General features: G+C 60.6%; 1 protein-coding gene and 1 long non-coding RNA gene across 5 annotated transcripts; both read right to left on the minus strand.

Annotated features, from left to right (window-relative positions):
- Positions 1 to 446: 446 nt before the first annotated feature.
- LOC123386755 lies at positions 447 to 4,575 on the minus strand. Its single transcript, XR_006601160.1, has 3 exons — positions 4,336 to 4,575; positions 1,923 to 2,046; positions 447 to 1,461 (listed from the first exon to the last, which is right to left on the minus strand). It is a non-coding gene; the product is annotated as an uncharacterized LOC123386755 (long non-coding RNA).
- Positions 4,576 to 8,991: 4,416 nt separating this feature from the next.
- Positions 8,992 to 12,110, minus strand: TNFRSF13C (TNF receptor superfamily member 13C). Of its 4 annotated transcripts, XM_045062448.1 has the most exons (5): positions 11,451 to 12,110; positions 11,184 to 11,346; positions 10,654 to 11,080; positions 10,058 to 10,384; positions 8,992 to 9,673 (listed from the first exon to the last, which is right to left on the minus strand). In XM_045062448.1, the coding sequence occupies exons 3-5, from the start codon at positions 10,967 to 10,969 to the stop codon at positions 9,492 to 9,494; spliced, it is 825 nt and encodes a 274-aa protein (XP_044918383.1). In that variant the 5' UTR covers positions 10,970 to 11,080; positions 11,184 to 11,346; positions 11,451 to 12,110; the 3' UTR covers positions 8,992 to 9,491. The 4 variants fall into 4 exon arrangements, with proteins under 4 accessions (XP_044918383.1, XP_023113309.2, XP_023113308.2 ...); XM_023257541.2 differs by having other exon boundaries at positions 10,058 to 10,300; positions 11,184 to 12,110; XM_023257540.2 differs by having other exon boundaries at positions 10,058 to 10,303; positions 11,184 to 12,110.
- Between the last annotated feature and the right edge of the window lie 138 nt (positions 12,111 to 12,248).

The following is a 12,248-nucleotide window of genomic DNA, read 5'->3' on the forward strand; positions in this document are numbered from 1 at the left end:
TCCGGGCCAGCTCCTCCGCGCCCTCAGGGACCGCGCTGGCCCCGCCGCCCGGGCGCTGGCTCCGCCGGGCGCCTCCCCGGCCGTCACCTTCCTCCTCGGACCCCGGAGCCGGGCGGGCTGGGCCGGGAGCTCGCCGGGCCGCACCTCCAGTGGGCGCGTCCTCCGCCGACACTCACTTCGGACCCGAGCCGGCAGTCCTCGCCCCGCGCCGCCCCCCGGGCCGGGCAGCGAGTCCTCCCTCGCCCGCGCGCGGTCCCCGGCCTCTCCCCCGCCTGGCGGGTGTGCGTGGCCCGGGCCCGGCGGGGGCGGCGGGCCGCCCGACTCCGCTGCCTTCCCGCCGCCCGCTCCGCGCTGCCCGCGCTCTGGCTGCGGCTCGGGCTCCGCGCGGGCTCGGGCGGGCGGGCGGGCGGGGGAGGGAGGGAGCGAGGGAAGGAGGGCGGGCGGGCGGGCGGGAGGCAGAGCCGGGGGAGGAGCGCGGCCGCCGCGAGGGGAGGGAGGGGGCGCGGCGGGGCCCCGCACAGCCCGGGCGCCCCGCCGGGGACCCTCCCCGAAGGCGTCCCCGAAACATTCCTCGGAACTAGGAGCCCCAGACCCTTCAGTTTAGGACTCTCGGGACTGTTACTTCGGACACAGGCCCGCGTGAACGCGCCTCTGTTTCACAGGTGCGGGGACTTAGGGGACAGAGAGGCCCCCGGTGGGGGTCGTTGTGCCGCCCCCGCCCCTCTTCCTCCTTCCCATTCTCGCTGTCAGTTCTGACCGAGACTGAAGGGTGACATGTGGCAGGCCCTTGGCCCTCTCTGCGCCTCGATGTTCCCGCCTCTCAAATGGGAAGAAAATCCCGAGCGGAGCCGCTGCAGAAGGACAAGTGCCGCCTACGTGCCGCCTGGGGCACCGCCTTAACCCCGGGGCGCGCCCCCTGGCCCCAGAACCTCTTGGACCCTGGGTTGGGGTCCTGGGGTGTCCCGCTTCTATGGCGATGGGCATGGCCTGGTCCGCGTTCTCCCAGGAGCTCTTCGCTACCCCAGGTGTGAGGGAGAGAAGATTGGGCTGGACTAGGACCCAGAAGAGGGGGCGGGACCGGGTCAGGGGGCGGGGCCATCGGCCGGCCCTCCGCCCCGCCCCCCGAAGGCCGCTCCGGTCCTCTGGCCAGCGCGCGGGAAGGGGGTGGAAGGAGGTCCGGAGCTTGGACCTATCACGGAGCCGTCCCTTGGCGTTTTCCAAGTTGGGTTTAACTGCAAAATGTGACCGAGCGGTGGCGCCTTGCTTCTCTCTGCCTCAGTTTCTCATCTTAACATCAAAACTTTTCCGGAAGGGGGGGGTGGGGGCTGTGCGGATTCATAATGCGCCTCTTCCAGGAGGCAAGGGTCAATATGGTGCCTCCCACTGTCCAGACGAGATCGTCAGGAGACCGAGGGCTGGGCGTCCAGTTCGCCCCGGTGTTCCCACACAGCACCGTATCTGCTGAATGAATGAATGAAGTGACTTCAGTCTTTAGTTTTTGTAAAATGAAGAATTCGGGCTCCTAGGGTTCTCCTGCTCCCCTTTGCATCATGTCTTAACTCAGCGACTGGGATCGGCTTATAAAAGTGGAGGAAGTGGAGGGAGGAAGAGGGAGAAGGATTTACATTTAAAGGAGGATCAAGTCCTTGTGTTGCGGAGATGAGGGGCTGACAGGCTAATTTCAGGTATTAGTGGCTGAGATGCCTTCCCCGCTCAGGGGCATTCCTTGCGCCCTGTCCAAAGACAGCCTGCTCCCTCCCCCTTCAGCCACAACACACACTCATCTGATCCAGGCGGGAAGACCTTACCCCCTTAGAAGACTATGTTACAATTTTAGAGACAAAATAGATAAGCAAAGGAATGAAATGGAATTGCCTTAATCCCATCACCAGGGGCACTAAAATATGCCCCATTTTACATACTGTTTTTCAGTGACTGGTCTTTAGTTTACTTTCTGCTGTCAAACTTTCCGTCTGTTATTCAGCTTAGAACTTGTCGCTGTATTTTCTGCTGCAGACTTTCCTGCTTCCTCTGGGAGTGGTAGTCCTAGAAATGCACAAACTGTCAGATTTGTATCAGCGCCCCCCCCCCACACTGCTAAGCTGCCCTCTGGGTCACTGGGGCTTTGGGGTGACTGCTTCTTCCCCCTTCCCCGCCCTGTTGCTGGGCACTAGGTTTAAAGAGGTTTGTCTCTGCCCCCCGGCACTGTGGCCTCTTCCCAGGTAGGATGCCCCCACTTGGCCCTGAACTCCTAATGCTCTTCCTTGAGTAATGTCCCCTCCCTGGGCCCCTCTCTTACCCCACTGTCCTGCATCATCAGGTGCTCCACTGACCTTCCACCCCACGTTGATTGCCATCTCCATTTGTCCAGTGAAGGAGCTGGATGCTGGATTCCATTTCCCCCACCCCCACCCCAGGACTGATGTCCAACCTCCAGCTCCTCCCCACACCCATGGCTTCTTCTCTATCCAAGTCTGGTTCAGTGGTCAGCCAGCAACCACAGGTGCCTACATCTACTGGACCCACGTCAGGCACTTAATGCCCTCTTCATATGAACATACAGCCTTGGGGGCGGGGAGGGGGAACAGGAGAAGAAGACAAATGCAGAGACAGACCACAGCTGACTGGTTGAGTCCTGGGATCTGACCATTCATTTGCATGGCACTGCCTCTCAGTTGCCCAGACGTTTGCTGGGCGAGGGGATCTAGAAATGGAGCAGCTCAGCTGAAGACTGACCCCTTTGCCCAGGCGGTCCCCCCTGGACGCTGGGGTCTCTCTCCACAGCACAGCACCAGAGCACCTGCCTCTTGTTTCCTCTGCCTGCCCCCCCACCAAGCCTGTGTCACCAAAAATCGCCCATTGATCCAGGCTTAAAATAACCCCTGGCATCTGCAGCGAGCCCCACGGGGCGGGCAGAGGAGCCCGTGTGTCTCTGTGCCTGAAGGGCACCCGCCCCGCCCCCAGCTCTGAGTTCTGGCAGCTTGAGTGTGAGGGTGTCTAAATGTGCTCCCGAATGTGAGCCAGAGTGCATGTCTGGTGCGAGCATGATTACGAGGGCCTTCCTTCCACCATGGGCATGTGAGTACACACGTGTGTTAGTGTGGACGCCCCTGCGCACACATGTTCTTCCTACGCTGCTGAGCCCTTGCCTGGTGCCCGGCTCTGGCTGTGCAAGGCTCAAGGTCTTGAGAGGTCACGGACATTAGGGAAAGCCTGGGATGGGCCTCGGTGTCTCCATTTTAGACTGTGGGTCAGTGACCAGTCTGCCCAGTGGTGGGCCAGGGAATTGGAATCTCCTAGAGACAAACCCAAAACCCAAGACCCAGAGAGGGGAAATGATTTGCTGTGACTGGCACACGGCCAGGAAGGGCCAGGGTCTGGCTTGGAACCTTCGCTGTGAGCCCCAAACCTACTGTCTGGCCAGTTTAGTATAAAAAGAGAGAGCAGCTGGAGGACCCCAGCCCAGAGCCCAGGGAAGTGCTCCTACACCCTGATAACACACTCAATGTGCCCTGACTCTTACAGGATCCCCCGGGCCTTCCACACGCTGTTCTCTCTTCCTGGAATGCCTTTCCAGCCCCTCACACAGACAGCGCCTATTTATCCTTCATTTTGGAGCCAGACTAATGTGGGTTGGAATTCCTGCTCTAATAGGGCCATTCAACCTTTCTAGGCCTCAGTTTTCTCATCTGCAAGATGGGCTGCTAGCACCTCTTCAGCAGGGCTGCAGGGAGAAGCCAGATGGGCCCCAGATGGAGAAACACCGGGTCCATGCAGTAGGGTGGGGACTCCCACTGCCGCCGTGCTGAGATGACGATTGCCACTCTGGGTGCCATCCACGAGCCTCAAAGGCCACATTCCCAAGCCCGTTTTGTTTTCATTTCTTCCATGGAGGAGGGTTACCCAAAAAGCAGATTCTAGAGAACTAAGGACTTGCTGCTAACACAGATGCCTATGCCAGTGCCGCGAGGGGGTCGGGAGGGGAGGGCTCCTGGCTCCTTTGTCTCCCCGAGAGGCAGCTCGTGACTCAGGCTCCAGCTGCCTGTGGGAGGGAGGGGGCACCCAGGCTGAGGTCGCCAGGGAGCGGCATGAGTGGTGGGACGATGGAAGTGGTGCGGGGAGCTGGGGTGTAGCCTCCGGTCCCGCCGCACCTTCTCCCCGACCCTCCCCTCCCCTGCCTCGGAGTCACGCTCAGGACATCACAGCTGGAATCACCTGAATTCCCCGCATTACTCTCCCCCTTCAGGGCCCTCCAAAGGCCCCAGTGAACATGCAAATCCGGAGCTGGCCACTAAGGACAGGGCTCAGCGGAGGCCACACAGCGCGTCCACCCACCTGGAACAGGCCCGCCCTGTCCCGCCGGCCTGCCGGGTCCTGGACACGATTCTAAAGTCGGCTCCTAGCCCGAGGTGGGGGAGGCGTTTTGCGCTCCTCCACATAGACATTTCGCCCCAAAGTCGGGGCCATGCCCTGCATCCAAGGCCTCTCCTGGCACGGGACACACGTGAGGACGGGAGCCCCGCGTGAGCGTGGAGGTGCGGGGTTTGGAGAGGGCGCTGTGGGTCTTGGTCCCGCCGTTCACCAGGTCCCGCCCTTTCTCCCCGCCCCTCGGCCTGGAGCCCCCTCCTGCTACTTGCCCTGGCCCCGCCCCTTCCCTACTCCCTTGAGACTCGGGGTCCCTCAGCCCCTCCTCCCTCCCCGACCCCGCCCTCAGCCGCGCCTCTGGTCCTGGACCCACCCTCTCCGTCCCGCAGCCCAGCTCCCCGAGCCAGGCGGCCGGCGGTCGAGGTGCCACCTGCTGGGCTGACCGCAGGAGTCGCGGAGAGAGACTTTCACCTGCCCCGGAGTCGCTGTCATCTTCCTAGATCCCAGACTCTCTGCAGCTCAAGGGAAGGAGGAGACGTTCAGAGGCCCTCTGGGCCCCGGGACCCCTGTAGCGTCCCCAGGGCAGCTTCCCCCCTGCAGAGCCCCGGGAAAGAGCTTGGGCTGGGAACGTGGGCATGTGTCTTCCTGGCTCCTCCCTGACCCTTTCTTCGCGTGACCCTGGGCAGTCGTTCCTACCCGGCCCTCACCCTCAGCGCCAGGTCAGGACCGGGCAGCTGGGGAGAGGGCACAGCTTGGAGAGAGGTCAGATTTCAGCCCCGAGTGAGGAAGAAGGTGGCCTGAGCCACCCACAAAAGAGCAAATGGGAGTGAGTTCCCACCCTGTGCCAGAGGAGTGCCAGAAGGGTCCCGGAGGCTCTCGGAGGGAACGGGACAGGGAATGGTGAGACGCTACATGGTGTGGCTGGAGAAGCACCTGGGTTCCCTGAGGATGGGTGCCCTTATGTGCCAAGAAGATTCTGAGCCTCACCCGGCACTCAGAGGCCATGGTGCCCAACCCTCTAGCTCCCCCCGCCCCTGTGGCCTGCTTCTTGACCCCTTCTGTGCCCTCTCCTCTGTACCTTTTTCCGCAGTCCCTTGGGCCAGGAATGCCCATTCTCTGCTCCATTCCAGTAGGAAAATTGGGCAAGACTCAGGGCATACCTCCCACGGTCCAAAGCATGCTCTAGACGCTGGATTAATGACCTCCCTGCTTGGGGCATTCCCTGGGTCTGGCAGGGATCGCCAGCCCTGTCCCTGTGTCTCACTCCATCTCTCCCACTGCACTAGGACCTATTGGTGGGGCCTGAGGCCACCCTCCAGGTATTGCCCAGAATGGCCCTGGCACAGAGCGGGTGTGTTTGGATCTGGTGTGATCAGTGGGACAGTAAATGGATGAGCGGTGGGAGTGGTAACTGCCGAGACTAGAGCTTCAGACCAGCTCTGAGAAACTAGCTTTCCAGGAGAATTTCTGACGGTTGGGGGCTCCAGGCAGGAAGTGTCTGTGTCCCAGGGAAGGATGGGATGGAGGCACTCCAGGATGAGGACCCGACTTGCCACATGACCTCTTTAATCTCGGACAGCTGGTTGGCCCTTGGGCTCCATTTAGAAGACGAGACGGGCTCAGAGAGATGCCACCAGCTTCTAAAGGCAAGGGCTGTGTGGGGCCATCCTTGCTGAGACAGCGGGAGGTAAGGGGTCAAGTCCTTCCTCCCTGGCCTCCCCAGCTGGGCCTCCCCACCCCCACCAGGAGCCCAGAGCCCAGGGCTGCTGGGCAGGAAGTGAAAAGTGCCTGCAGGAAGCCCCAGGAGGAACTGAGACTTGAGCCAACCCCGCCTCCACCTGCCTGGGCCCTGGGGACCCCGGGGAAACCAGACCCTCCTTCAGGAAAAACTGGCCAGAAACACAGGCTTGGGGGAGGGGCAGCTGGTTCCCACCCAACAAGCAGTTTTTCCAAAGTCTATCTTGGGTGCCTCTTACAGCCAAAAGAGACCAGTTGGGAAAGAAATCTTTGAGTAGTGATGTAAACAAGACGTAAAGCCTGGAATCAATCCCTGGAGTCAGCACTCCCAAGGAGGGCACCTGGGCCAATGACCTTCTGGACGTGGACAGGAGCCTGGGTCTGTCCCAGCTCCACCACTGCTTCGTGGCAGCTTGGGCCAGATCCCTTCATCTCCCGGGCCTCGTTTTTCCTATCTGCAAAATAGGACATCTAATCCCTGTTCATGGACATGAACAGAATTTAGATTTTCAGGAAATCAGATTTTTGGCAGATCAATTCAACCAACAGGGGCCATAAAAAAACTCGGGCAAAGATTTATGTCGAGGAGGTACTCCTGCCTCAGCTACAATAGCAAAAACCAAAATCAACCAAAGGCTCAAGCGGAAAACTTTACAAATATTGAAAATCTCGGGGCGCCTGGGTGGCGCAGTCGGTTAAGCGTCCGACTTCAGCCAGGTCACGATCTCGCGGTCCGTGAGTTCGAGCCCCGCGTCAGGCTCTGGGCTGATGGCTCGGAGCCTGGAGCCTGTTTCCGATTCTGTGTCTCCCTCTCTCTCTGCCCCTCCCCTGTTCATGTTCTGTCTCTCTCTGTCCCAAAAATAAATAAAAAACGTTGAAAAAAAATTAAAAAAAAAAAAAAAGAAAAAAAAAAAGAAAATCTTGTTTGCAAAGTATTTAAAGACAAGAGAAAACTCACCAAATATGGCAGCCAAGATATGAATTTATGTAATTACAATTACATAGAAAACCCACCGGTTATGGGTCATTTCTCCATAGACTCCACCCTGGATCACTGTCGAACTTTCCAAAATGTCAACAAATCAGGTCTCGATTTTGTTTTTAGGTTTATTTATTTATTTTGAGAGAGAGACAGAGAGAGTGACTGGGGGAGGGCCAGAGAGAGAGGGAGAGTGAGAATTCCCAAGCATGCTGACAGCATGGAGCCCGATGTGGGGCTTGAACCCATGAACTGTGAGATTGTGACCAGAGCAGAAACCAAGAGTCAGACACTTAACCGACTGAGCCACCCAGGCGTCCCTTTTTTTTCTAATGAAAAAAACAAAACACAAAAACCTTTTTTAAAGCAAACAAATACTCATGCCCTCCTCCAGGTGCTGTCATTAAGGTCAAATGCAGTAACTTCATGAAGACGCCTTCGAAAGCACTGCCCGGACAGAGAGCCAGGGACTGGAAACCCCTGGGCGGTGGGGTCCCTGACTGGGGCCTGGGGGAGACTGGCCCCCTATTTGCCCACCTCTCCCCCCGCCTCTGCTCCCGGTTCTTCTCCCAGGAACCTTGCTTCTTCTGGGCCTCAATTTCTTCATCTATAAAATGGAGGGAGGTGGGGGTAAGGATTCTTTAAGGTTCTTTCCAGTTCTTCTCCTCTAAGGGCCATAAACTCAGAGGAGAACTTTGCATCCAACCCCCCATTTTTCAGAAACGGAAACCGAGACCAGAGGGGAAGCTGGGGTTTGACTGGGACACAGCGGTGCCAGAGGTTTGCATGTCTGGACCCCAGAGGGGTTTTACGTACTTGTTTTACCTCCAGGGCCCGGTCCCCCACTGCGGTGGAAAAGCTGAGTGGGAGGTAGGCGTGGCCAGGAGGAACAGCTCAGACTCCCCGGCCCCGAGTTGAAGGGGACTGGATGTCTGGGCCTGCTTCCCAGCCTCCCGCCAGCCACCTGACCTTACCCCAGCCTCCCGCCAGCCACCTGACCTTACCCCAGCCACCTGGCAGCCTGCGGGTAGGGGCACTTGGGATGCATTCAGGGAGGGAGTGGCTAGGAAGACTTCAGTGTGAAGGTCAGGGTCCTGGAGGCTCCAGACCATCTTCTGGGCTGAGAAGGGGGGTGGGCAGGAAGGGTGAAGGTCTGCCAGGAAGGTCAGGGAGAGGTGGGCGGAAAGCATCTGATGCGTGCAACAGAGCATGGCCAAGGCTCTCCAGTGAGACAAAATGGTACCCCAAACTCCGTCTTCTGACTCCTAGTCCACGCTTCTTGTGAGGGCGCTAGGCTGTGACAAGTCCCAAGGACTGTCCAATCCGGTCAGGAGTGTCTAACCCTGTGTTGGAGGGCCGGTAGGAGAGGCAACACCTGACCAAGTGTAGCATTGTCCACAACTAGAGGAGATGGTTTCAGCCTCGGGCCGCAGAGCAGGGGGCACTGCTGTCGGAGGAGCAATTCCCCTAGGACAATGGGTGATCCCAGGGGCTGGCATAGAATGGCCAAGTGACCCCAGCACTTGGGGCCTAGCTTGAGGAGGGTGGACCACAGACAGAGGGGAGCTCAAGGGACATCCGGTCCCGCTGGTTCAAGGCCACAGCCCCGCTCTGGCTTCTGAACAAAGGAACCTCTTGCAGGTTCTGGGCCTTTCCCTAGGTACAGCTGAGTGTGCCTTGAAGGCAGCTGGGACCCCAGGTGGGGTCTCTGGGGAGATTTTCGGCAGTGTGCCTTCATCATGAGTTTGCAGTCTAGCCCCAGAGGGGCTGTATGCCTCCTCTCACGGTGCAAGCTGGGGGCTCTGGAAGCTGCTACGAGGGTGAAAAAGGCATCTTAGGTCCTAGAAGACTGGGCCAAGCGCAGGGTTGACCCTGGGGTACAGATACCCGAGAATCAGCGCAATCCAGGCTCTTTGTCAAAATCACCTTCTATTAAACCCTGAAGCAAACCCCTCAGTTGGTTACTCATCGCTGCCATTTGCATCAGCTTTAAAGCAGGACAGCTCCGAGAGCAAGTATTAAAGAAATACAACACCCAGCTACAAATTAAGCATCCTCCTACTCAATCATTTTCCTAGATTCATTCTGGCTTACGGTGGCTTCCCTGCACTTAAAGAAAAACCTCCTACACAGAGTGCCCCAGCCACACAAAGGCACAGGAGCTCAGCCACCACCTTCGACGGCGGCCAGAGCTGGTCTGGTTTTAAGCCACACGCTAACATGCCATACAACGCGCTGCCGTCTGAACTCTGCGGTCTGTAGTCTGTGGTTCTGCAGGGTTAGCTGGGGAGCAGCCAGGTTCCCAGAAAAGGGGCAGGTGGGCACTGCAGTCAAGAGCCGAATCCAACCTCCAGGCCCCTGGCTGACAGCTCACAGGGAGGACAGGGGTTGCTTCCTGCCCCCTCCGTCGCTACTGTTGCTCAGGGCCAGCAGTCTTGGTGGTCACCAGCTCAGTGGAGCCCAGCTCTGTGGCTGGCACAGGGACGCTGTGGGCAGGTGGGGTGTTGGCTGGGTCTTCTCTGGGTGGAGGCCAGACGGGAGCTGTGGCATCAAGGGGTTTCGGGGGATGGATGATGACATCGTCCAGGGGCTCTGGTGGGGGGCGGGGCAGGGAATACAAAATCAGGGTTGCATCATAGCCTCCCACCCCCCTCCTGTTCTGGAAGCTCCAATGGAGAGATAAGTCATGAACTCCCCCCTGCAGGGGTGGGGAGGGGTGGCACGTGATGGGCCCTCAGGACAGGAAGCGCAGAGGGCGCTGGCAAAACGGGGAGCGCAGGGGGAAGGGAGAAGCGTGGGAGCCCTGTGTCTCTTGCTCAGAGGGCTCTGGGAGGCTACAGCTGTGTCCCTCACTCCGACTCAGCCTGAGGTCCTCAGAGCCCGCCCTAGTGCCCCGCGCACCCCCCCACCTCCCCCTTTCCACACTGCCCCGGGGTCCAGTCTCCCTCCCACTGCCCCCACTCCCGCAGAGCTCACCGTGCGGGTGCGGGTCCGGGTCCCCCGGGGGAGCCGCCGCGCGCAGGCGCCGCCGCCGCCGCCACCTCCAGCTCAGCAGGCCCACCAGGACCAGGGCCAGCGCCAGCCCCAGCAGCGCGGGGGCGCCGAAGAGCAGCGCGGGCAGAGGCAGCGCGGCCTCGGCCTCGGTCTCGGCGGCGGCCCCCGCGCCCACCGACTCCTGCGGCTGCAGCGCGGTCCCCGGCGCCAGGCTGCCAGGCCCGGCTGCTGGCGGAGCGGACGGGGAGAGAGAGCAGGGGGCAGGGGGCAGGGACGGCCGGGGAGGGGGAGGGTCGGGAGGAGGCGAGGCTGGGCCGGGGAGGGGAGGGAGGGCCGGGCGGGGTGGACAGGGGAAGGGAAAGAGAGGGGGCGGTGAGGGCCACGTGGTGACCGCTGGTCCCCATCCAGGTCCCTGCTTACGGCCCCCCATCGACCCAGTCGCCCCCTCCCCACCCATCCTGGGGCAGATGGGGGCCGTGCCTGGGGCTCTGGCAGCGGTGGGGCAGCCGTAGCAGGAACCTCCTCCCCCTCCCCAGGGCTGCCCCGCTGACCAGCTGGCAGAGCCGGTCGACTCTTACCCGGTCCGGGTTCTGGCGTCCGGAGGAGCCTGCAGTCCACGCACTTTCGGACCAGAGGGTCAAAGCACTTGTCCACCACACACTTGGTGGGGGCTGCCCCCTCCCTGCCCCGCAGGCTCCTGGCACCTCTCCTCTGGCTGCCCATGCTGCCTCGCACACAGCCGGGACTGAGTCTGGCTTCAGCAGCCAGAGGAGGAAACCGGGAGGGGCCCACCCACTGTGCCCCGCCCTCCCGCCTGCTGGGGTGGGACCACTCTCCGCCAGGGCCCCGAGGCCCTGCACCCCACACCTTCTCTTCTACCTGTGGTTCCTCCATTCAACCACTCAACCATCACCCCCAGATGCTGGGCGGGCCGCCCTCTGCTGGGCGCTGGGACCGCGCTGGGCTCGGATGAGGGCCTTCTCTTGGACAGCAAAGGATGGGCCCCTGTAGTCAGGACACAGACCTCTGGGTGGCCTCCCCTGTCCTTCTCCCCAAGGCCAGCCCACAGCCCCAGACAATCCCCAACCCCCATGTCTCCCCACCTCACCTGCCTCCTCTTCTGGGGGAACTTCCTGCTCTTCCAGGGCAGAGTGGGTTCAGTTCTTCGAATGTTAGGGAAAGACAGTGCCTCGCAGCAGCAGACACGGAGAGAGAGGGAGGCTTTGTAGAGGAGGTGATGAGGAGGAGGTGTTCGCCAGATGGAGGGGGGTCTAGGGGAGCATAACAGTGGACGGGCCCAGGGAGTGCTGGGTTAGAAGGCTGGGCCCTCAACTGAGGGCTGAGGAGCTTTGGCTGAGGGCACTGGGGAACCAACCGTGCAGGACTTTAAGCAGAGAGTGTCATAGTCAGATCTGCGTGATAGCGGGGACCCTCTGGCTGGAGTAGAGAGCACAGTCAGGATAGGGGGAGGGTAGCTGAGGGTTCGAGGACAGACAGCTCCGTCTCCAGATCCTAGGCAGGAGAGAGACTCAGACCGACAGATGAACAGACAGACCAAGACCCCGTGGGCAGCCTGCCCATCCCAACTCCTTTCCCCAGGGCTGTGTGAATCCTGGCCTGCTTGCCTCTGTGTCTCACGGAGGTCCCCTCTGTCTGTCTCTATTCTCCAGTGTTTGGGTTCCCCCACCTGTCTGTCATCCACGTCTCTCTCAGATTGAGCGTCAGACATACGCACAGGCCCCCTCTGCCTTCCTTGACACCTGCTGCCCCTTCCCTGGGGGCAGGGGCTGGCAGAGAGCCTCAGCACGGATGTGGTGGGCCATACCAGACCCCTAAGCACTCAGGTCTGGGGTGGGGGGGCACAGAGGCAGGAATTACTGTCCAGGGGACAGGGCAAGGGCTTGGGGGCAGGAGTAGATCTTTAGCAGCTGCAAAGGGTGTAGGGAAAGCTTCCAGGCAGAGACTGGCAAGGGCAAAGGCAGAGAGAGGTGAGAGGGGACAGCATGGCCGCTGCCTCAGGGGATGCTGCAGAAGGACGGTGGGCGGGGGGGGGGGGGGGGGGGGGCAGATGGGCCAGGGCCAGGCCTCAGACCTCAGGCTCCTGGGCAGTGAGGAGCCCCAGGAGGTGCTGGTGTGAAAGGAGAGCTTCTCTGAACTCTGCTTTAGAAGGGGC

This window comes from Felis catus, chromosome B4 (genome assembly GCF_018350175.1).
Source record: "Felis catus isolate Fca126 chromosome B4, F.catus_Fca126_mat1.0, whole genome shotgun sequence".
Lineage (NCBI taxonomy): Eukaryota > Metazoa > Chordata > Mammalia > Carnivora > Felidae > Felis > Felis catus.